The sequence below is a fragment of the Citrus sinensis genome, chromosome 7 (assembly GCF_022201045.2).
Source record: "Citrus sinensis cultivar Valencia sweet orange chromosome 7, DVS_A1.0, whole genome shotgun sequence".
NCBI classification, from domain to species: Eukaryota; Viridiplantae; Streptophyta; class Magnoliopsida; order Sapindales; family Rutaceae; genus Citrus; species Citrus sinensis.
In genome coordinates this window covers 2,694,649-2,720,237 of record NC_068562.1, presented here as the reverse complement: position 1 = coordinate 2,720,237, position 25,589 = coordinate 2,694,649, and the positions used below count along the sequence as shown (strand labels likewise).

Below are 25,589 nucleotides of genomic sequence, written 5' to 3'. Positions count from 1 at the left end.
TCAAAGAATACAGTCAACGTAATTATTGTAGTTGCATTGCTTATTGTCGTTGTTTCTTCACAAATATCCTTCTCATTTTTCATGGGAAGAAATGAGAGGAGAGGTAAGACGTTTAAAGAAAAGGAAAGAGAAATTAAGGATGAATTTCAATATACATTGTTTGGTTTGACAATGAATATCTCCTCTTTTTTTTTTTTTGGGTTTTTTTCTCTTCTCCTCTTCTCTTATTTCATTTGATTAGCCTTTTAGTAATACTCTTAGAGAAGTAACTAGGAGACGTGCTCAAAATACATTATGTTTGACCTTTAAAGAGGTAATGGGGTAAAATTGGAAGTGGTATGGCTATAATTATCATAAACATATGGGATGATTTTAGGTGAGGTTATTTGAACCTGGCAATTTTTTCTCTGCACCTTCTTTTCAATTAAGAATTTTATTATGTAAATAATTTTTAGAAAATTACTTAATTAACCATTTATTTTGTTTCTCTTTTTAATTTTACAAATTTTCATAAATTCATTAAGATGTATTCTTTTACCTGCAAATAATTATCACTAGTCAAGAGGAACAAAACCTACCATTTGAAAAAAACATCAACAAAATTTTAACTGTTATAAAAGTTAATGAATATTAAGAAATTAATTTTTACCAAATGCAAGAGCTAATGAATATAAGAAAAAAAAGTTATTATATATAGAAAGCATGAAATATAGTTCATGGCATGCAAAAAAAAAAAAGAATTAAAAAAAAGAGTGAATTTGAGTGTTTATTTTGTAGAACATGAGAGTTGAGAGAGAATATTCAGTTATAAGGTAATAAGAGAAAGTGATTAGTGAAGGGTCATTTTAAGATTTTCAAATTTTAAATTTTTTATAATGAATTTATTTTTTAAAAATAAGTTTAGAGAGCACTTTGATGGGTTCTAATAACTCCACTTCATGATATTTAAGTCAAATAAGAATATAAGATATTGGATACGAAAAAAAAAGAATAAAACTAATAAAAGTATAGAAAATACAATGGACACGTGCTGAATGCGCAATAAAACAGTGAGTCGGTCGCTCACCGTAGCAAATAGTTTCCCAACTATCAACTTATTCATCTGTCTGTTTTTTTTTTTTAATGAATATTTTTAAATAAAATTTCTCTTTTGCTTTTCTAAGGTTTTAAAAAGAACAAAAAAGCCTCTAAAGGTTAAAAATTTGTGTATCACAAAATTCTAATCCTTACCTGTGCAGCATCTAACCTTTAGTCGTTACCTGTCCGACAATCCAGCTGGAGTCCGATGGGCAACCGAAAAAGCTTCTAAAAAAGTCACTCGCCCCGGGCAAATGTCTTGCTTAAAGCTAATAATGTTGTTTCTTTCGATAAGTTTTCCTAATAAATATTAATATACAGATACCCGCCAAACTTGCTTCTGCGTTAATTAAGGATTTTTTCTACAGATGGCATGACATGAATATATACATGCTCTTTTAGTTCAACGATGGCACAACTTTACGATATTTTATACCTTACCTTATCTCTTAAAAAGAAAAAAGAATTAACCAAAGTTGGTTGGTATGAGTGGTTCGGCACTCTCACTCTTTAAAAGAGGTTAAGAGTTCAAGCTTCGCTCTTGTATAGAATCACTTCTTTGACCAGCATTTTATCCTTTATGGGTCAACCCGGTGCGAACGGAAATTAATTTGGGTTGTGATAAGGACTTAAAAGTGTCTCTTACAGTTGAGGCCTACTTGGAGCCACCTCGTGGTTCAGACAACAAAAAGAAAAAGAATGAAAAATTTAGTAGAATTATACCATATCATATTTCAATTCAATTATTTTCAAATATCCTTTTTATGACTCAAAGGGAAAGAATATATTTATGTTTAGTTTATTAAACAATAAATATATATAATTTTTTCTAACGAAGATATCTTTATTTTAATAAAATGGAGATATCATTCACAAATAAAAATAATAATTTTTAATAAATTAAAATCAAAAATTTTTTATATTTTTTTTAAAAAAAGTGAGTCTATCATCATCATAAGAAAAGAAATACATATAAATTTATTTATACAAATAAATTATATAAAATCTATTAAGGAAACTATTTAGAGAGATATGATAATTTTATTTTTATTTTTTGTCTTAACCACGAGAGAGATGGTTATAATAATAAATTAATTTACACAACAACTTAATTCGAAAGTGGGCACGTAGGTAGCAAATAAATAGTAATTAAGCCATCATTTGGGAAAACTCATGATAATCAAGAACTCCGTTGCCATCAGTATCAAAGACTTGAATCATGGCAACGCACTCGTCATAAGATTTAGAATCTCCAAGGCGATTCAACATCCTTTGCAAACCTTTTGGAGTTATGCACCCTTTCTTCTCCAATTCAAACATCTCAAAGGCCTTCTTCAGATCCTCGTCATCGCCATCGCCTCGATCGTCTTTGAGCAGCATCCTCGTGAAATCTTGAAAATCCAATAAACTGTCACCATCGGTGTCAAAATCATCAATCGCTGCTCGAGCCTCTTCGTATGACATGTACTCACCAATGGAACCAAAGTAAGCCCTAAGTTCGAGAGCCGAAATTTTCCCGTCTCCATCACCATCAAAATGACGAAAGACTTGCTTCAACTCATCTTCTTTTGTGATCTTTTTGGGTTCGCATGCAGACAAGGAGGAGTTTGGAGAGCTTAATGTTGTTGTTGTTGTTGACGATGAAGAACTAGACTTTGACTTTGATCGACGACGGTGAAGGCTTAACCCATGACCCTTGTTAGAAAAGAACCACTTAGAATTAGATGGCTTAGAACCTGCAACCTTGTTATCATCGGTTGCCATATGTTTTCCTTGTTAATGGATATGTCAATATATAACACTCTTAACAATTAATATAGATTCACGTAACAGCTGCTTTTATAGTGATATATGTATACCGAAGAAATGTTTTAATTTAGGATCTCAAGTTTATTAAAATTTGAAAAAAATTCTCAACTTTGATAAAGTTTAAAAGATTTACCAATATAATTGGACCAGATCAATACTCTATATTTATATGTATGAACTGGCATCACAGTGAATCTTTATTGCTGCTTTGAAAGATTAACCAATATAGTTGGCATGAAGTTGCTTGGAAGATTGATACTGAAAAGAGTGAATAATAACTTAAAGACTTTTAGTGGCGAGGAAATTGCATGGCAGCTTCGTAAAGGGTCCCGACGTTGATTGACCACTGTCCATTTTAATAATGCATATGCGTGTGTCTCAATCTCACGCACGCATACAGGGTGTGAAAATCACGAGCCTAACCATTGAGTTAATTGATTAGGAAAATAAAAAAGCTGCATCCGTTGTATCTTTTTAGGTTCACTTTGCTCTCAAAGACAAAGTGACAGATTGTTCTTCCAAGTAAATGGCTGTATGCCAGTTAGATTACAAAGTTGAAAAAATTAAACATTTTTAATTGACTAATTGATTTTTAGTTGTCTATAATTGACAATTGCCTAAATTATAATGTGTTTGTCCAGACGTTGCCTTCTCTAGGCATATGTACCCTGTAGCTAGGTTTGGTTATTAGTACTGCTCTTTAATGGGAATTGGAATTGAAATGGATGATGCCTAACGCGCAATGTGCTTGCAAGTGGTTCAACGTACGTATAATTGATGTTTCCATTTTCAATAAGTTCCTGTCTTCACTGCGTATGTATGCGTGTGTTTCACGCCGTGTCGGGTTTCTTTCTCCAACATACCCCAAATTTTTGGCCGAGAGCTTTAAACCTTTGTCTAAGATTTTGACACAAATTCATAAACAATATTAACAGATGCCCTTCGTCAGAGGACCGATTACGGGCGTTATATACGGAGAATTTGGCAAGGTTGTAGAAAGGCAATATGTTAAGAGCGCATAATCTGCGGGCAAAATTTTAGAAACTGGAATGAATTTTAGCAGCTTAAGGCTTAAGCCTTGTGAATTAATGGGAACAGTTTCATTCATATATCGCACGAAACGGGAACGAGCAAGAGGGTCAAATCCAGACATCAAGTGGAATCTACTTCTCTAAGTAATCAATTAATCCTGATTCCTGCCAAGGAATTATATTCACGAGGATTGGCAAGCCGGATATGGATGACTATGAATATTATTTATATATGCGATAAATTCTTAATTATTCATAATAAATAGGTCATATTCATATCCAGTTTTAGATGCATATTCTTCTAAAAAAACAATTGGTGCTCAGAGAATAAATATTAAATTATTTAACTTCATTCATCTCTCGGTAGTCCCAAGAGTGGTTTTTAACCCCCCATAGACCCAATCCTATGCAACAGTACTAAATTTGACGACAGAAACTAAATGATGATGGTGCAAATGTCACCCTAAAGGATGGCAACAACTTGAGTCATTTTTCGCACCGCCGAAATGCATCGCTAATTGAATCAATGTCGGTGACATCCAATGAGTTTGATCATTGTTACAGTACTCTACTCCTATTTGATGTTGGCGCTAAGCTTCCATCACCCTTTTGGACATTACAATTTTTTTTTAATTAATGAAATCAGTACTATTGCATAGATCACAAAGGTTTGATGGTACGAAATAGTGTTACCGGCAATGTCACATAACATTATTGGATTTATTTTTTGTATACAATTTTTAAAATTAAGTATTATCATCATCATCATCATTTAATAAGGCTGTTTTTAAAAACACAGCAGGTTTGTTTCTTTTTTTCAATTTTAATTTCATCAAATTAGAAATCTTAAAACTGAATATAAGGATCTACAATAGATAAAATAAATAATATTTATGTCCGTCCAATATCCAATTGGATAATTTTTAAAATCTCCATACTCACAATCTAAATAATTTTGAATGAGTACGATCTAATCTAAGTAGATGATAACTTGAATGGAAACTAATGTTCTCACAATAGTGAGAACAACACTAGCGCAGCAAATTACGTTTTGTACTCAGTATAAAAACTTACTGTTGTGCTCAAAATGCAAAATTCTCGACTCTCTCTCTCTCTCTTGTCTTGCTTCCTTGCTCTCTCTCACTCTCTATCTCTCTCTCGTCTCGCTCAATTTTCTCAATTTCCCTTCGCTATTTGTCCTTCTGAATTTCTCCTGCTTTTCAACTCTGTCTTTCTTTTCCATATGCTTTTTTTTTTCTACAAAATGAGTATAATTCATAGTAACGAACTGGTAACAACAGAAGATTGGTAAAGTCAGCCACATACAAGTAAAATATGCTATAAATTATGAAAAGATAATCATATATTGCAAATTATTATATAGATTTCAAAAATGTCCGATAATTTGTTTCCTCTAACAATATGAAATTGTTATACCAATTAAAAAAAAAAAATCGATTCTTTGTTTCAAAACAACCCAAATTTCAAATTAAAATAATCTACAGCACACTTTGAATCCTAACAAATAATTTACTAATTCAAAACCCTTGACAAATCACATTTCATATTAATGTAATGAATTGAAACAAATTATCTTACGGCAATTGTTGGAGATCAGACAACGATGGCTGAGCAAAGGGGGTGAGAGAGACATGATAGCTGTAGATTTGGGAGAAGAGAGAGTGAGGGAGCGAGACAAGAGGGAAAGCTGAGAGAGAGCCGAGAGAGAGAGGGAGGGAGCGAGAAATGCAACGTTACGTGCTCAATGTTGTGCTCATTAGTTTCATAATATCAGCACCGTATCTTGAATAGATATCCAACTCGGAATATATTATTACGTCTGCACACTGGGCAAGTTCTTCGGTTTTGGGTCTGCACAACGAGAATGGGCCCATTTATGCCAACTTAATGTAGCTTTGGTCCAATAGCCTTACAATTACAAAATAACAAAGCCTTTTAAGAAACATCTTTTGTCCAGCGATGAGTGAATGACTGAATGATGATGGAGTATAAAAACTCCCAGTGAAACCAGCCAAGACTTTTCCTCGCGGACCATAGATGTATATAGATATATAATTATATAATATTTTGAACTTTCGAAGACTTTCCAAAATTTGACGGTCCTTTTTTTTTTTCCTTTTAAATTCTTTTTCTCTTTTCAACTTTTGCTCAATTGGTGGGATTGCCATAAGCATTGTATAATTAAGATATTATTAATTAGTAAACTAGTATTGTATAGTCAAGAGCTTAATAAATTAATAAACTGTTGATGGTAAAATTCAGTCATGCAATTAGAGTGTGACACGTGTGTAATAGCCGCATCTCCAATATGTCGTTACAAAATATGAAAAGAAAATTGAAAAGACGAGGATAAAATAGGAAAATCTCAAGAAGAGAGCGTGAGCCACCTCAATATCCTAAAAAATGTAGAAAATGTCTCCAAAAATACTTTAGAGTTGCCACATGTCACAGTGACAACCCCTCCACCAAAATCACTACACATACGAACAATGCAATACCACCAGGACTCCCTTAAAAAATATCTCTCCAATAATTACATGCACCAAGAATAAAAGAGAGAGCTAGCTCAACTACTATTTGAACAATAGCTCCCTTAACCCAATTGGTTGATTTGAAATAAGCCAATAAAAGGTTGAGACATGTTATCGGCATAAACAATCTCACATATGACAGATGTCCAATCCTAAAGAGCCCAAAAGACTCAAGATGAGTAATTAAAATGCTCCATAGTCTCTACCTAAGGAAAGGAATAGCCAATAACAATTTGCTACTTGTTAAAAAAGATATAATGATGTCCTTAGAGGTACTATCATTCACCAGACCACCTTTTAAAGTGAAGTTCTCTAATATTTTTGGCCTGAACTAAAATTATATCAAAACATAGAATAATTAATAATGGGTGACAATTAATTGTGTTGGTAATGTTAATGTATCTGTAATGTCACTTTATTTTGAAACACAAGAAATTTAGGATTTAAACCTCCCATTTGTATAGGTTATCACAAATAAATAATTAAACAAATTAATACCCACTTCCCTTAAAAATAAAAAAAAAATTTAAGGGATAGTGACTTATCAGTCATTAGAGGCTCCATTCATGCTAGATTGCGCGACACGTGGACTTTTAATGATATCATATTACTGAAATTGCCTTTTGAAAAGTAATAAACAATATATTTGATTCCGTTATCTCAAACCATAACCCTTTCCTTAATTCTCAGACCAATTTCGTAATTATACTGAATTGTTATTACTTTTTTTGTTTGGAGTGCAATGAGTCCAAATACGTTTACATCCAAGTAGAATAATGCGACACGACGTCTTCCACTTTATAATTGATACAACAAACGCTCGAAGTCTCAACACCATCAACCAGCGAGGTCGAGGATAAACATGAAACACACAAGCTAGCGACAATAAAAACGACACGTATCACACAACATTGACATATATAGTCCCAGACGCGGCGCAGTGTTGCAGTGTCATATGTCACCATCTCATCGTCGAGGATCGGATCGGATATGCTTAGCCTTTGCTTTCGCTTTCCTTCGGCTTTGTGCATTGTAAAATGCAAATCGCCTAATTAACTCACGGACACGTAACTGCAGTATGCTGCTTTTGTTTATATTAAAACACTTCGGAAAATGACGACCAGGAACATTTACTTTGGACATTTAAAATATAAAGATATTAGAAAATAAAACCGTGCTTCACGCGGTTTTAAAAAAAAAATTTAGTATTATCTTTTTTTTCTTACTTTACACTTGATGAAATTGATAAAAAATATGAATTGATTTTTTTTTAAGATGAGTCAACCTTATAAAAAACAAAAAAAACTATTAGCCAGCAATACAAATAAATAAGTAACGTAAGATAAAGAATAAAATGAGAGAATATATTATAGAGATAGTGGAGAGACTATGAGATATATATTATGAACATCTACATTTATTTTAATAAAATCATAACACTCCCCCTTGGATGTTCATTACAAAGAATATGCCTCATTAAAATCTTTACATAATTGTTATTGTGTAATAACAATCAAATTAATTATGAGAAGATGAAAAGTCAAATCTAAAAGAAAATTTCTCTATTTATTAGATAATAGAGAATATACAAAGATGAGAAATGGTGATGCTACATCACCTCCTCAAGTCTCAACTTTATATATATATATATATATATTAAAGTCTAGAGACTACAATAATATCAGATATTGGTTAATAAAGCACAATAGTATGTATGTTAGGACTGATCCGACTGGATCCCAATCCCGATCTTAAATGTGAAACCAAAATAAAAGAGTAATGATGTTTGTATGCACTAAAAACTCGCACAAAAATTATAACAGACAAAAAAAAAATTTGTCTAGTAGTGATTTTTTTTTATTATTAAAAATATTGTACTCTTATGGTAATGGCGTGTTATTTTTGCACTAACTTCGGTGCATCTATAATTATTGCAAAATAAACTACAAATAAATGAACTTACGCACACAGAGACTTACTTGAATCTTCAATATCAAGTATGAGATGGGGAGGTGTTTAGCCAACTTAAGTCTCTCTTAGTATCGAAGTGTAGTGATTTTATGGGGGAAAAAAAAGAGTTGTAGTTGTAAGATTAAAATCTAGGATCATGATAATATAACATACATCAAAACAAATACACCTAACAAGTTAAAAGTGTTATTTGGTTGTGCAATAATTATTTGAGCTATTGGATGTAACTTTTGTACGCGATGTATGCTAAATATAATATAACATAGCCTTGACCTTATAAAAGTTGAGAGTATGAGGTAATTATAATTTTTCATCCTGTAAGTTCGAAATAAAATTAACTTGACTTGCAAAATGCAGTAGCAAGATATTTCAAATACTTAATACCTATAAATTTTAATCTACAAGTATATCCCACCACAATGCAGATAAACTCTTGATGAAGAAGTTGTTGACTTGAATTCGGATATATAACAAACGACATCACGGAAAGTCATCAATCAAGTAGCCGAATTTTATTCATGATCGTTAGATTGAAAAAAACAAACAAACATATGTGACGAATATGTTCTAGAGGAGCAAGGCAAGGCCCTAAGCTTGGAAACAGATACTTCTCTTGAAATGAAAAAAATTATAAGAAAGAAATGATCAAAATTTTGAAATAGTATTCTAACAGATGAGATAATGAAAATGAAGCATCACAATATGGCTTTTCGATCAAATTATTTACCTCATAACCCAGAAGTTTCCGAGGTTAAATTCAACTGAAAGGGCAAAAAAAAAAAAAAAAAAAAAGGACTGCAGGCCTACGGCTGATAAAATATTGACATGAAAAAAAAAAGAAAAAAAGAAAATTTATGTAGGGCTTGCGCGTGATATTTATACTTGTCATGTCATTTCTACCATTTTGAACTTAGTCAGCCTTTTGGGTTTGGTTCAAAACTGAACCTGCGGCAGATGCTCTTTTAACATACTCTGTGTTGACGTAACATACTGTCGGTACAGTGACATGCTTTTTGAACTTACTAATGGCCGCTCAGCTTTGCAAATAACTCACCAACAAAGAAATAATGTGATACAAGACCTAAACACACGCACTAATAAAGTTGCCCTCGGATATATATCCTCAAGGATAATCTATAATTTTAAACTAAATAATGACGACATATATATGATAACAAAAAAAAAAAAAAAACTAGCTACATCTAATTACTATTAATCAGTGGACTCATCTAGGGGATATATCATATTTAGACTATATAAGCTTTTTTTTTATTTTTTCTTTTTTTTTTGGGAGAAAGACAAGGTGTTAAACGAATTAGAAAATGCCGATTGCCAATAAAACTCGAGAATTAAGGAAAGTTGTCAAAGTCACGTTGAATTTGGGACCGTCAATTACCGAGGGAGCATTATATATATATATATATATATATATAAAATATGGACCGTTAATTAACTTGGGGGCAGCTTTGGGCACTGGCCATGGACCAACAGAAAGCATCCGCAGGAGAATATGCGTACCACATAATAACATGTATCTGAGTCTCTCACTCTCTCTCCATAGGTACTCGAAAGGCGACAAATATTGGTTGCACTAAGAGGTAGAATCTGCATGTACAATTCGTAGGATGATAGACTATTGTTGGGCTAGTAATGGTCTTATCTTTTAAACATTTTTCCAATTCACAATTGGCCCCTCGAGTCGAAATGACAGCATATTTTGCGCGCATATCCCATTCCCATGCACCCCTCAGTCAGTCCTATATATAACCAAGGATTCGGTAGCTCTTCTTCACTCAAAGCGGAGGGCAGAGAGTCTCAACAACACAAACAATCTTTCCGCTGTACAAGTGAAACGCCCTCTCTGTTTCTTTAATTTTCTTGTTTAAAAATAACCAGAAATATATCTACATATAATTAAGAGAACACTTTGTATTAATTCCATCCACCAGATTTTGAAAGAGAGAGAGTGAGAACAATTAAAGGTGTTGGTGGTAGTGGTGAGGGCAAGGGATGTCGAGTATAAATTATTGTGTGAAGGAGAGGAAAGGGTGTGTGGGCTGGATTGAAAGGTATTTCAAAGATTGCCTTTGCAACGTCAAGGATGAATTTTCATTTGGATTCGGTCTCAGCAGTCTCGTCTGTTGGGGAGTTGCGGAAATCCCTCAAATCATAACCAACTTTCGAACCAAGTCCAGCCACGGCGTCTCGCTCCTCTTCCTCCTCACTTGGGTTGCTGGAGATATTTTTAATTTGACGGGTTGTCTTCTGGAACCGGCTACGGTGAGTGTCAGGCTGAGAATTCTCTGCCTTTCAACTGCCGGTGATGTATCTGTAATACTCTTTAAATTTGTTGTTAATTGCTGCTGCTGGTGATGGTGGTCCAGATCAGAATCCCCTGAGTATTAATGTTCAGTTGCCACTTATCTTGACGCCATTTCTTTTTCATTTCTTATTACCCAACTTGTGCAGTTGTGCTAGTCAGCTTTTTCTTGTGCACTAAAAAATTTCGTCCAAGTCTTTTGTCTGATTTCATTTCTGTTTTATCTTTGGATGCAGCTGCCTACCCAGTTCTACACGGCTCTGGTAATCTAATTCACTTACTCCTCCTCCTTAGCTAATCCTATTTACATATCTTGTCAATTTTCAAAATAAAATCCATCCTAACTAGCTACATCTATCTATCCCTATGATTATTGACACTTCATCATACATGCTTCATAGAACTTTTTAAATTCAAATCTAGGTTCTCCAAATTAATTAAACAGATAAAGAGAAATTAATGTATTAACTAGTTCATCAAATGAAAAAATTTTAGGATTCGGATCCTTTCTTAATTTTATTTTTCCTCTAATCTTTCGAATCCAGTTTAAAAAAAATATTAGCTTAGTTATAAATTTTTTTAATCAGATATTATCACATCGAAATTTAAAATTCAGTTTTAATCGGTCCAAAATTTTAATGTTTTACTACTAGTAAATTCACTTTCACGCTCTTTCAAAAACAAAAAAAAAAAATTCACTTTCACATCATCATATTGGAGGATAAATATAATAATATATTATTCACCTGTCAACTTCAAGAGTTCGATTGAATCATTTTATATGAGGATTTTACACATGAGTAGGCCTACTTTAGCCTTTAGGCTGAATTCGCTTTTGGGTCCAATTGCCGATCAATGGCCTCTCTGAGTACTGTTCATTAATTGTTACTTTCTCAATGAAACTTTTTTTCCCCCAATTTTATTTTATTTTATTTTAAATTTCTTCTTTCTCATTTAATTTTGACCCAAATATTTTGTATCACATAAGAGAATTAACTAGTTGAATTGACACCCGCATTCACTATTTCTGCATTTCTTTGACAGCTCTACACCATAAGTACTGTAGTGTTAGTGCTGCAAGGTGTATACTACGATCATATTTTCAAGAGATTGAAAGGCCGCCACACTAAAGCTACACGAAGGGTACATATAGTCAATCCAGCTCTTTTTTTTTTCCTTTGGTTATTTTTTTCTGCTTAATTTTAATTACAAGTCCTGTGTACAAGGAACATTATTAATTTCTGTTGTTTTGCCACCCAAAAAAAAAATAAAAAATGATACTGCAGGAGGAGGAAGAGAAAAAACCTTTGGCACCTAAGTCAGGTGACGCGGCCATTCCCATTCCCAAGGCATCAGTAAAATCATCTCCTCGAAGAGAGTATTACTACACGTATGCATATGATTAATCAGCTCCTCTCATTAATTAATATGGCTCTCCTATTTTGCCTAGCATATGTGTGTGCATTTTCATTCGATTTGTGCGGTTATTAGTTAGTAATTAAGAATATGTTATGTTGACCACATGTATATATGAATTTCAGGTCAGCAAGATCGTTAGCAAGCAGTGGCACTCCTCCATTTCGCACGTTTCTCAGAGCAGCGCAAAGTGGGCCTTCAGCTTTGGGACTTGACAACGATTCCTCGTCGGATGATGAGGCGGCAGCAGCGGCTCCCACGCTTTCATCTTCTGGGAACCCACCGACTAGCCAGCCCAGGCCCATCCCAAGATCTGTAATTAAATTACTTAGTCAACCTCTAAATTTCTTGTAATAAACAATACTAATAGAGTTGCCATGATATATGAACATAAAACATTTTCCTTTCAGGCTGGTTATGGAACGTTTCTTGCTGCATCTGTTAACCTTCCTTTCCAAAGTAATGCACTGGCGGGAGCTATGGCAGCTGGGTTTCATTCAAGAACACTTTTAAACGTAATATTTGCTTAATTTATATATTTTACATATTTTTTTTTCCAGTTCAGTGCTTACTTATAAATTAGGGTCTAAATTAGCAGGGAAATAACATGGAGCACAGTGCTTTTGGACAATGGCTGGGATGGCTGATGGCAGCTATTTACATGGGCGGCCGTCTCCCCCAAATATGGCTAAACGTAAGCGTTATCATATGCTACAATAATTGTATAACAATTTTAATTTCGTCTTTTGAGGAAAAAAGAAAACAAACACTAATTAATTTCATTTCTAATTTGATCGTCACTTCCAGATTAAAAGAGGGAGCGTGGAGGTATGTATATGCTCTTACCACTCTCTATTTTAATATATACCTTACTTAATAATTTTGAATTGATTGCTTCAATATGAATTTGAAAATTGTAGGGTCTCAATCCTCTCATGTTCGTGTTTGCATTAGTCGCGAATGTCACTTACGTTTTAAGGTACAATTTTCTGTTCCCTCCATCTCCATTATCTCTCAATCCTCTTTTTTTTTTCCAAAAAGAAATTCCATTCATTTATTGAGTGATAAGTTATTGAATTTTGTGTGCAGTATTGTTGTGAGAACCACGGAATGGGAAAGTATAAAGGCAAATATGCCATGGTTGCTGGATGCCATTGTCTGCGTGTTGCTCGACTTATTTGTATCCTTGTCTACTTTCGTCTCACAGTCACAGTCAAGCAATTAATCAACCTAAGCTATGGCTTAAACTATCTCTACACACACACACGCACACACATTTGTATATATATATGCCTTAACGAATATCACAACAGATTATACTGCAGTACATCTATTACAGGTATTTCAGAAAGAAAAGTACGGATTATGGAGAAGATGACGACGGCGACTATATGGATGCAACTAAAGCAAATGATTAATCTTAATTGCTCTTTTTGTATTTATTGGTACTTTTAACGTCTATTTATTTCCGTTTTGGCTAGCTAAAGAGCTCGGGATCTTCTATCCAGAGAATTATTAATGCTTTCTTCTCTTTTTTTTTTTTTTTCTTTTAATCTTTTGTTGGTTTTCTCCATTCGGATTCTCAAGTGTTTATTAAAAATATGAACAGAACAGCTAGCAATGCGAATGATCAACCCATTCATCATTGATTCATTGTTACCGAGCCAAACCTCATTTGATTTTTGTCCCTTGTGATTGGGATGATCTAGTAATTTAGTAAATTGATTATAGGATACAATCATAGAATGAGAGATTCCAAAACAAAAGAAAAAAAAAACTGTAACTTATTTGTGAAATGATTTGTGGTCGCTGGTTTTGAGATGGTAAAAGATAATTTGTCATTCATATTTTATACAGCAAATCGTTTCGGACCTTCGGTCTACTTTAAATACAAATAAATATGACATTTGCAGTTTATCGTTCGTTTAAAACATTGAAGAGTCACATCGGAGCTTTATTGTTCGGTGGTAAGAGAAGAGTTATTTGACTCCCTTTCTTATATCTTATCAAACCCCATTATCATTTTTATTTAAATTATGATCTTGGTTTTTATTCAATCGTAGCTGCATTCTTGTTTCCAATCCAAAAGCACCCCAAGACCAAAACAATTGTGTGAGAGGCTGGGAACTATGCCCTTTTCTAGCGCATTCAAGAAAAAACAAGGATATGAGCAGCCATGTTTGTTTAATCTTTTTTCACTGATCCTTTATTGTTATAAACACACTCGTGGGAGACTTCATGAACAATGGCCATTAGTATTTGAAATGCTAGTGAACTAGAATAACGGTAATTTTGGTATTAACAAGATGCATTAGGAAACTTATTTATTTCTAAGAATTTAAATTAAATATATTTAACTATCGGGGGCTGCTGAGTTAGAGAATATGGAGGGTTAAATAATCCCACTTCAGTGGTAATCCATGTCAATTGAGGGCATGGGTCAAGTCTGTAGGACTTCAAGTTTCCTAAATTTTAAAGGAGCATTATTTTTTATTATATAATTAACAGTTACTTGAGTTCATCAAATAGTAACACATTGTTTGTCACATTAATTAAGTATAAATTCATTATTTCAATCGAGTAAGTATAACATTATTGAACTAGAATGTAATAGATTTCAAATTGTATGTATAAAATTACAATAATTTTAGAAATACACTTTGTTGTTGTTGTTTTTAATAATCTAAGGTAGTCCCAATATATTTTTTTTATTATAGTATCGTTGAATTTATTATTGTAAAACATCAGTGTCATTGAAAAAAAATTCCAGATAATGATGGGCTGCCTCCCACTCACAGAATAAGAGCCCAAGCTTCCTTTTGTGTCGAAACTTTTGGACCGTCAGTAGTAACTTTAAAATTTTATAATACTGTGAAAGGGCTCAGTGTCGTCCATCATGCGGCGATGCCATCGCCCATGCCAATCCACCAAGAACGCAAAATACACACATCAACGGATGAAAAATTATTAGACCAAAGAAATGGAGAAAAAACAGGTAGCTTGTCAATAAACTTGGAGCACCCAACAGCAATTTCTAAACTCTAATTAGCAACGTCTTTAATTCACTCGAGTTGCTCGAAAGAAATGAGAAATCCAGTTGCCTTTGTTCAAAAAGAGAAAAGAAATTCCCCACGTAGACGTAGTGTTATCCAAATTATATTAATGGTAAAAGTATTACAATAATTATTAAAGCGGATGGGATTTCAATCTCATTGATTAATCTCAAATTAAGCGACCATTTATCCGCTTAGATTAATTTCATGTGTCACTGATTAATTGAGCAAAAGAGGTATATTCGGTAACAGAATAATGTTTCAATAATATTTAGTATTTTAGTATAGTAATTGAAAGGTTGCATATCAGGTCAGCATCATAAAATGAGTTGGCTTTGATGCTTTCTGCTGTTATTTCATTATCTTTTTATTATTGTTGTTGTTATTATTATTATTAAGGAGAAAATTGTATTCATCATATTCATATGTAAAAATTTCATAGCACATCACATCGATTCAAACATGAGATCATAAAGTTAGGCAACACCTGACAACATAGAATTAATTCGGTTCACTATGACACCCACTTAACCAAAATATAAATAATGACTTCAAATACTAGAATTTAATGATCGCATATGAGAATATTTGAAGATTTGAACAGAAAATAAATTTGCATTTATAATATTCATATGCCAAAAATGCGATGAAATTATTTGACAACACAAATCATCAACAACTAAAACAAAATCATATAAGATTTACGGAATGGTTTTGACACTTTAATTTTATATTGTTAGAAATTTATACCGAACAATATATAATTTAAGGTAATATAATTAAAAAGCAAAAGAACCACAATATATATATAATAAATTATAAAAAGTCTAATTTGTTCATGTTTTTAGTATATTTTGGGTGCATGTATGAACACCACAAAACCAAGTTAAAAACAACAAATTTATTTTTGTTGGGAAGTAGGATGCCTTGCTTGTTCGAAGTGTACGAACTGTCTCGATTTTTTATGGAGTGAAGGAGGACTGAGAAGGTAGTGAATATGGTGGGAAGTTCGACTTCAGATGTGGAGAACTTTCAAAGGCCGCCTTAAATGTGCAAAACAATGAGAAAGAGGTCAGAGGTGGAGCTGGGGATGGCCGGCGATCATCTGACGCTCAAGTTAGAGTTGGGTTTTCTCAGGTTAGAGAGCTTGCAAACTCTTAGTGACGGAGGCTTGAGGTGGAAGAAACCTTAGCTTTTGTGGTGTGTGTTGGTTGTTTTGATAAAAATTAAACCACATTTATAAGGTGTACCCCGGCTGTCGTGCCACCTAGCATTATTTAATTGGCGTTCCTCGCTGTCATGTCAGGAATATTCTTGTTTTTCATGCGTATGGCGGCTTGGAGGTTTCAAAAATATGCGTGAAGAGTAAATTTGAGGCGTATATACGAGTTAGGCGTAGTGGGGTGGTCTCACGTACCTCTGCTAACTCTATTGAGAATTTGCAGGCGTGGTAGGGGAAAGCTGGTGATCCCAACTGTCATAGCATTAACCTTTTTGTCTTATTTATTGGCGTGACAAGTGGTTGTCCCCTCTTTTGCAGCACAAATTTTTTTTGTTGATTTCCTTACTTTTTGACATGAAATCAGCTGATCTTTTTGAGATTTTGGCTCACCTTTCTCTTGACATTTTTACAAATATTTTTCTGACCTCTATACCTAAACGAGCTGTACCCGAGGTACCCTCCGAAACACTTGGGGTACCCGACATAAACCAATTTCTTAATATAGACACGTGACACTTTGTTATTGGGCTTTCTGTTTCCTTCCCAAACAGTTCACACAACGGAAGCCAATGAGGCAAAATTGGGAGACTTTCTTCTTAAATCTATGAACTAACAATAAATGACGTATGCGGTCAAGTGGTGGACCGCTTTGTGAGAGGAGCAGTTCAAGCACTTATGAACTCAAATTCTCCCTCAATTAAGTATGATTGAGTGGAGCTAATTTGTAGTTCTTTTCCCTTGTGAAATGCGAGTGGAGAGATACATCCTTCGAATATTTATGAGGGTTATTTGTCATTATTTGATTGTAATCCCAGTTATTTGTCTGGTTGTAAATAGATTATATAATGTAAATATCTAATGAAATATCAATTTTTCAAAATATGAAATAATAATTATCATCCTAAAAAGACAGAGGAAAATGATTGAATGTAGAAACAGTCTAAATAGACATTTTGACAAACATTGGATGGGCAATTAAACCATTTGAAGGTCTCATTCAACAAATATTTCAGACTATATGCTGTTCACCTCCTTAAATTTATGGCATGCCCATTTATGATTATATCACTAAATTATTCATACAAAAATGAAAACTTGAGTGGACAAAGAAGGACGTTAAATTAACCAACTTATAGGGAATACCTTAGATTATGATTGATAAACCATTGCTTGCATTCCATTTACAGTCATGGAAACATCTGCAGCTTCACTTTGTGAAAAAGAAGATTGATTACGAACTGCTTTTCAGCTCCCTTGTTTTGGAGCTGCATCTTTATCTTCTTCGTTTTCCAGAGCATTGGGAATATTTCATAAACTAGTTGATACAAAAGGAAGAGATCACACAATTGGTGATAGTCATTAGTCAAACCAGAAGAGGGAAAAAAAATGAACTTAAGCATTCTGGACTTGAGCGCTAAAATAGCCACCTACTCACATATTTGTATATGGTTTACATTAAAAATCATAAAAGAAGATAAACTTGTTGAACAAAACTAAAGTAATTAAAATTTTATTGATTTCAGTTTCTGTGAAAAATGAATTTGTATAATTTAAAAGGCAAATGCTAAGTTACAATAATTGTAACATACATCTCTCATGTGAACCACACAAATTGTGGGTCCTATAATTTTGTGTGGTTCACATGAGAGATGTATGGTACAATTATTGTAACTTAGAGGCTCCCAATTTAAAATAATAATTAACAAAGAATGAAAATTTATAATATTATTACTGTTATAAAAGCAATATTTAATTAAAAATGTCAAAATCTTCTTCAGTTGACAACGTTCGGTGAAAATATGTAGTGAAATTTTTTTTTGATATTTGACAAGAAGCAGGCTTCTAAAAGTTTCAAATTTCATAACGTTCTGCCAAAGCGCGTTGGTAAAATTAAATTTCTAATAATTAACAACAAGAGCATAAACGTCGTTAAAAAATGTTTCAACAACGTGCAGAACTACTTGTTACTGGATATGTACATTTGAAAACGTGCAGTTATTTTGAACAATTAAAGAAACTAATCGTATTCTTAATGTGAAAAACGTACAGTTACATTAATGTGAAAAAAGGAACAAAATCATATCTCATGCATGTATCTGAAAAACTTAACATAGAACATAATTTATAGAAGCACAACTTTGTCTAACATTAATTTTTCATATTAATGTAAAATTTGCTACTAAGAAACTTATCGTGTGTTTGCTTCTTCGATATCAAAAAAGACAGAAAAATCGGAATGGACTTGAATCGAAATGAGGAATGAGAATCATAAATAGTTGTTTATAAGAGCTGTAAAAATCGAAAATGAAATAAGAAATATTTACATTGATGTGTTTACTTTATCTTTCTTTCAGAATAAATTGTTGGAGGTTACTAAAATGCCCTTAATTATAATTATGTATTTGTTCATTGACAAAACAAAAAGTAAATAGTTTTACCATTATCATTATTATAATTATTATAATAATATAATAGAATAATGACAGTTAATATAATAATAATACCTATTATTATAATAATTATTGCTATAATTATAATTATAGTAGTAATAATGATAATAACATTATTAATAATTAATACTACTGTTATTATTTTGATTATCATCGTCATCATCATCTCTTATTATAAATGTAATTATAATTATAATAATTATAACAACGTAAAAAAAAATTATAAAAAAAAAAAGTCAATTCATTCATCCTATTCATTCCTCATTTTTACTCTTATCTCTCCAATTCTTTTTTAAATTTGTGGACTTCATCCAAAATTCATCCCTATTCCTTTTAACAAGTAAACACCATAAATAAAGAATAGGAATGATTCCCATTCCCTAATCTAATGAGTAATCGCACCAAAAATGTGATTAAAACGGTTTGATTTTAGATATAGTTTTGGTTGGACAATACACATCAACAGGTTCACAGTCACAATTCCATGGTTCTCAGGTAAATTGACAGTGCAGCAATAATTATGAGCAAAGGAAATATGTATGGAAATACAAGTGCAGTCAACGCACTGATTTCTATCAATAAGCTTGACTGATGGGCTGAATAAATTATGCCATACGCATATTCAGCATATATTGCCACACGAAGGCTATATTTGCCTTTAATTTGTCAGTGACAATTAATTATCTGGAATTTCTGGTCCTTTGGTAGATGGAGCAAGCCTTTCACAAAATTTAGTATTAATAATGAGATAAATGTGGAAAAATGGAAGAGTCACATTCAAATCTCCCATGTTAGATCTACTGCTGCCCGTAAAATGTGAATCGATCTTATACATGGGAATATAATAAGTTTAAATAGTTGTTTATTTACATAAAAGCAGTTAGTTAATCATTTATTAAATCCCAAAGAGTTGACCTTAATGGGCTGAAGGAGAGAAACTTGAAGATCTGCAACTCCAAGACGCCATAGATCTCGCAGGCAGAGCAACTGGGTTGTCGGGACAGTTTAATTCAACGAGCCATTGAAGCCTTGGATTACTCCTACTCCTAGATTAAAGCGAATGAAGGGGAATTTTTTTTTTTTTTTTTTTTTAGAAGAAGTGGAGGGGGGAGTTAAATTAATTAAACAACATTATGTCAATCTTTTTTAAGATTAATTTAATAACTGAGATGCATGCTCCAATTACAGCAACAAAAGAGTTGGCTTAGTTCAGAAGACATTTTACTGGTTTGTATTGCACATTGGGCATGCTTTAAGTTGTGCTTTCATTTTTCAGTCCTACTAATCAGTCAAAGCCCAATTGAGGTGTATCGGTAACCTTTCTAAAAGCAGAGCTATTTCTGCTTTTTCCGAAAGAAGTAACCGACAGAATCTAATGTTATATAGTTTGAAATCTTCCTTCTTTCTTTTATATATGTTATTATTTGTAAAGTTGATTTTTTTTTTTTTAGTATCAACTATTCAACTACATACCATTGTCCTAAAAGTAAAACCAACGATAATCAGCACAACTCCTACAATCCGAAAAATCATCCCTGAATTCAGAAGAATTTACTCCAAGTAAAGGGGATTGAATCCGTTACCTCCAAATTGGAGTTGGGGACTTATTTGTAAAGTAGAAGTTCAATTACTTTAAGAAAAGCAGAAAACGCGTTAATGGGTTATCTTATTAGTGATGCGTACAGAGCACGATCTTGCGGAACAGCAGGCTTGGCTTGGCATACGTCACACTCAAACCTGAATTCAGATCTTTCCAAAAACAATAATTTATATAGTCTGAATCTGACAACTCTCAAACTCCGGCTTCGATAACCTTTTTTTTTTTTCCCCGATAACGTAGAACAAGTCAATCATGCGGTCTTATATATCATTTTAAAAAAAAAATACTGAGGGAGCTGCTACTTTCTCTTTCAAAATGTCCCCAAGTAAAAATAAATAAATAAAAAGCATGTTATTAAATATATTTGACTAAGCTTCTGCTGAGGGCCTAAAACGAGATGCAATTGCAAAGCCCTGAATTTGCTGGAATATATGCATTTCCAGCTCCCCATCATGCTTAGACTCCTAGCAATTTTTATCTGTGGGATCTATATATCATTGTTAATTCACCAAAGCCAACCAATTGGGAGTTAAAAGGTCCACACAGTTGGCCCCACACTGATCTTCTTAAATCTTTAAACGCAGGAATTTGGCAACAGTTAATTGCGGCACTTAAATGAAACTTCTAATTATGAAATCATCCCACACTTCCCTCTTAAATTAATCAAGGCAAATTCGCGGCTTTATTGCAATTTTTCTCAAAGGTTTCATAATTTAGTCAATCCATCAAAGTAGATTAATATTGTTTGTTTGGCTTTGGCCAGACAGCCGACGCCGAGTGCATGCTAAAGAAAAAAGCATCCTAATCAATGAAGTAAATCATCAAATCAGCTTAAAGTTACAATCAATCTATATAGCATCCAATCTAAAACAGTGATCATTCATAACTAATTATTTGAAAGTAACACAAAGCCGTTTATAAAATTAAATACAACCCAATTATCCTTCATATTATTCAAATATATATTGACCTTCCCTACCGAACACAAGCTATTATCCTATAAAATTCTCCGATATCTTTATAGAATTATAATATACACAAAGGTGCGATTTAGAATGTAACGTTGATGAAATGAAAATAATCAGAAATACAGATCAGACGTCACGGCCAGAAATGGAAAAGCTTGTTCAATGGCTAGTTGTGACTATGATTAATAGTTCTCAGGTGTATGGAAAAAAAACAAAAACAAAACAAAAATATTGTAAACGTTTTTATGGCTGCTGTACCTGCGTACATTTTTTATATATATGAATACCGTCTTCCCTCATCACCATCGATCAGATTCAAATTTACAGACCCAGAGATCTTCTAATTGAATTCCGCTACGTACTCTTGGATTTAGATCTCTCCTCTCCTCTCCTTTCCTCTCCTGCTGAGATTGTACATGAACAAACACCTCAAACATATATATGTATATTCAAGAAGGGAAAAAAGGGTGGTGGTGGGGGAGGGGGTGAACATTTATTAGTGTATCTAAGACTAATATATGATATATATGATACAATTGTACTACAAAATTAATATATCTAAGACTCGAGAAGAAAGGGTGTTTGCAAAAGATCATAAGGTGCCCACAAAGCGTCCAAAGGGCAGGGCCTGTTGGCGTCAAGTCTGACCCAGGGCTTGCCTTTGCCACTCCAATGCAACAAACTCACCGGACCCGGATGCAAATCCCTGCACAAACCTCTATAGTTGTCACCTCCAAGGCCATGTTGGTTCCATCTGTGATCGACTGGCGCTATGTTTCCTGCAAACACTAACAGAAACGGAGGCAAGGAACCCAACTCGTAGATCCTCATTCTCTTTTGCAGCTCCATCCATTCAACGATCTTCCTCGTGTAGTCTCCTTTTCGCCATCTCTCCAAATCAATCACCATTACTCCTGTGTTAAAGTAACACGCATTGCGTCCAGAAAATGTTAGAGATAACGTAGGGTTAGACCAAAACGTTGGGGTGAAATATGAAGTGAAGTTAGCATTGCAGTACTCGGGTGCAGCCAAAACTGCATGGTCCCCAAGTGGGGTAGCGGCGAGTTTTGAGATATCATCGACGAGGACTAAGTCGGAGTCTAGGTAGACGACTTTGTGGACACATGGCGGAAGGAGATTGGCCAGGTAGTTGCGGGCGTAGTTGAGTGGACAGTCGAGAGCTGAGCGGATGGATGTTGAGATGAGGCCTGAAACGGCAGTGTCGTCGAAGGGATAGATTTGGAAACTGAGGGAAGGAAAGGAGTGGGAGATTGTTTCATGAAGAAGGTTGTTTGCGTCTTTGTCGGAGGAGACAAAGTGAAAGAGGACGTTTTGTGGGCAAGAGGAGTGTTGTAGGACGGAGTGAATGGCGGCCATTGACCCACGGAGGTATGGGGCGTCTAAAGTCATGGCTACGTGGATCGCTTCTGCAGAGCACGTATTTATGAGATGATCCTCATCACCTTGCTGGTTGATGATGATGTTTGGGCAGTTTTGTGAGTTGTAGAATTGCGGGGCTTCTTTGAATTTGTATTTGGTGGCGGCATTGGTGGCGGTGACGATGAGGAGGAAGAGGAGGAGGAGGAGGAGGAGGAACTGCTGGTGATGTGGAGGTTTGGTTTTGGACATTTTTTTTTATTTGTGCAGATGAGATGAGAATGAAATTATGAAAGTATATCAGAGGGTAGGTGAAAGAGAAAGAGAGAGCTTTAAAAAGAGAATAGGACACATCTAGTGTTGTTGTTGTTGTTGGTTAATTTTCTAGTTTCTACTTCACTTTGAACCCACGTTGTTGATTCAAACTCAAAGAGAGCTCATAGAAAACCCAGCTAGCTCCCCCGCCCTCTGATTTAATTAATTTATGACCTCGACTCATTTGTTTATTCTCTCTCAAAATAAAAGTTTTAATGCCAGAAATGAAATAAATAAATAATATTATAATATATACGTATTTATTTTAAAAATCAACATATAAATAATAGTTATATAAAATTCAAAAACACTTATGCATATATTAATTAAAGAAGAAATTTTTAACCTATCCCCAAATGAATTGATATTTTGCATCGCACACTCAATAAAGTTGATTCGTTGCACCGCGCCCCTAATTCCGTTATTTTCTTAGTGAAGTTTCAGATGAAGGGTAAAATTAAAATTTTGTTCCTTCAAATAATTTTAATGAAAATTCTCTTTATTGTAATTGAAATAAAAATCTTAAAAAAAGAAAAAATAATAGTGGTAACAATGTAAATATAACAAGAATTTTTTTTTATTGCAATTGAAATAAAAACCTTTAAAAAATTAAATGAGCTTTAAAAAAATTTCATATAGAGGGATATTTTTATCATTCAATCAAAAGTTAGACGGAACTGTTAAAAAAACTAAAAAATAAACGAAATTAGAGGCACAGTGTAACGAATCAAATCTTTTGAAGACACCGTATAAAATGTCAATTCATTTGAGAATAGATTAAAAATTTCCATTAATTAATTGTATTACATCTTCTTCTTAAATCAGTACGTGGTAGCTATGATGAAATATCATTTAAAGCACGCACTGTATTTCTTTGGTCAATCGTGTACGGGTAGCTTAATTAATGGGATTCTGCTTTTCTTTTTTCTTTTTTCTCAGAATACAAATTAAATGAGTAAGCCATTTATTGCCGAACAATATTTTCTATATATATTCAAATTGGAACAAAATACCTGACTAGGGGTAGCCTGGTTGAGCTTAATTTTGCTTCAATAGTCAATCATCTGAAAGGTTCAACATTTATTGATATATCAACTGACTCTCTGTGTCTTTAGTTGAGCAATCCATGTCCATGAAAGCTCAAACGTAGCATTCTTACCTTACATCTAAGGTTTACAATTAATTTATTAATCATATAGTGAAAGTTTCTGTAAGAAGGGATGGCTTTTGATCAAATGTAAAAAGGATGCCTTATGTTGGTGGTTGGAAACTTGGACTAGTTGGATATGCAACGTGTACCAACCAAAAAATCCAAACTTCCGTGATTCTCCATGCAAAGTTTCACTTATTGGCAGTAACTAGGAGATCCCAAGACATTTTGTTTCCTTTCCTCTATTTTTTTTTTTTAATTATCAAAATAGAACAATAGCTAGTGTTGAAATTTTATCAAATATTTGTACACATTTAATACGACTCATGGCACTATAATTATTAATTCTCTAACCGAATCTAACCCGATACTAATATTTTAAATTGAAATTAATTTCAAAATATTGTTAGAAGTATCTATAGAGTCAGTCATTATCTAATGCTAATCCTACATAGAATAGTTAGAAAACAATAAATTAAAAACTCTACCCATATTGATTATCTATGAAAGATTATGTACATATTGTGACTTAGCATGTACGCTCTAAATAATCTTATACATTTACACAAAGAAGTTTTTTTTTTTAAATATTGATATATAGAACAATTATTGATATTACCGTAGATTATACTATTGAAACTAGTATACATTAATTTTCTGAAAATCTGTCTAGATTTTTTATCCTCCTTAATATAGGAGTATCTACTTAACTCACATTTTTTTAGAGAGAAGACTATAACTAATCCCAATAATACTTTTATAGAGGCTCAAATTATGAGATAAAAATACTCTTCCACTCTACCAAAAGCCTATCAATTACACAAATAAGTCAAGAACAATTTTTTTTTTCAAAATCAATACTATCGACTTCCCACCACAACCACATCATCACCATCAGTTTCATCATCTAGCAAATTTTATCTTTATCGAGGACTTTCTTTTCCCTAACTATCATTATATCATCACCTGTAAGATTGGATCATAGTCATTTATTTTCTAGTTGGGTGATCAGGTCATTGATTATACTTCACGAATCTTTCCAAAAATGAGAGACCCTGTTCCGTTCTTATATATATATATATATATATATATAGAAGCAAACAATTTAAGGCTCCCAATCTCTTACTCTCAGTCGGGTTTGGAGATTAATGAACAATTTTAAAAGAACATGTTGCGTAAATTCAGCATTTAATACAAAGCTCTTCCTTTGACCAACCATTTCTCATGACAGGGCAGTTCATCAATTTATTAATCCCCAAAAATTACGTTAAGAGTATA

The 25,589-nt window shown here is 33.3% G+C and overlaps 3 protein-coding genes and 1 long non-coding RNA gene across 4 annotated transcripts; 1 reads left to right on the top strand and 3 right to left on the bottom strand.

Moving 5' to 3' along the window:
• Positions 1-2,108: 2,108 nt before the first annotated feature.
• Positions 2,109-3,004, bottom strand: LOC102625955 (probable calcium-binding protein CML41). The gene has a single exon (XM_006466645.4). The coding sequence runs from the start codon at positions 2,839-2,841 to the stop codon at positions 2,227-2,229; it is 615 nt and encodes a 204-aa protein (XP_006466708.1). The 5' UTR covers positions 2,842-3,004; the 3' UTR covers positions 2,109-2,226.
• A 1,780-nt stretch (positions 3,005-4,784) lies between these two features.
• LOC112499318 (uncharacterized) lies at positions 4,785-5,802 on the bottom strand. The gene is made up of 2 exons (XR_003066965.2): positions 5,517-5,802; positions 4,785-5,205 (listed from the first exon to the last, which is right to left on the bottom strand). It is a non-coding gene; the product is annotated as an uncharacterized LOC112499318 (long non-coding RNA).
• Positions 5,803-10,101: 4,299 nt separating this feature from the next.
• On the top strand, positions 10,102-13,829 carry LOC102626245 (probable vacuolar amino acid transporter YPQ1). The gene is made up of 11 exons (XM_006466646.3): positions 10,102-10,720; positions 10,997-11,023; positions 11,805-11,903; positions 12,047-12,150; positions 12,302-12,491; positions 12,587-12,691; positions 12,775-12,870; positions 12,984-13,004; positions 13,097-13,155; positions 13,266-13,356; positions 13,490-13,829. Exons 1-11 carry the CDS (start codon positions 10,451-10,453, stop codon positions 13,592-13,594), a joined length of 1,167 nt encoding a protein of 388 aa, XP_006466709.1. The 5' UTR covers positions 10,102-10,450; the 3' UTR covers positions 13,595-13,829.
• A 7,869-nt stretch (positions 13,830-21,698) lies between these two features.
• Positions 21,699-23,298, bottom strand: LOC102626537 (probable galacturonosyltransferase-like 1). The gene has a single exon (XM_006466647.4). It carries the CDS (start codon positions 23,096-23,098, stop codon positions 22,028-22,030), a length of 1,071 nt encoding a protein of 356 aa, XP_006466710.1. The 5' UTR covers positions 23,099-23,298; the 3' UTR covers positions 21,699-22,027.
• Between the last annotated feature and the right edge of the window lie 2,291 nt (positions 23,299-25,589).

What these genes read in the sequence shown, in the direction of transcription:
- LOC102626245 (XM_006466646.3), top strand. Translation starts at nt 10,451, where the DNA reads ATGTCGAGTATAAATTATTGTGTGAAGGAGAGGAAAGGGTGTGTGGGC. An exon ending in TTAAAAGAGGGAGCGTGGAG is followed by an intron (nt 13,005 to 13,096) that starts GTATGTATATGC and finishes TGAAAATTGTAG; the next exon opens with GGTCTCAATCCTCTCATGTT. An exon ending in GCGTGTTGCTCGACTTATTT is followed by an intron (nt 13,357 to 13,489) that starts GTATCCTTGTCT and finishes ATATCACAACAG; the next exon opens with ATTATACTGCAGTACATCTA.
- LOC102626537 (XM_006466647.4), bottom strand. Translation starts at nt 23,098, where the DNA reads ATGTCCAAAACCAAACCTCCACATCACCAGCAGTTCCTCCTCCTCCTC.
- LOC102625955 (XM_006466645.4), bottom strand. Translation starts at nt 2,841, where the DNA reads ATGGCAACCGATGATAACAAGGTTGCAGGTTCTAAGCCATCTAATTCT.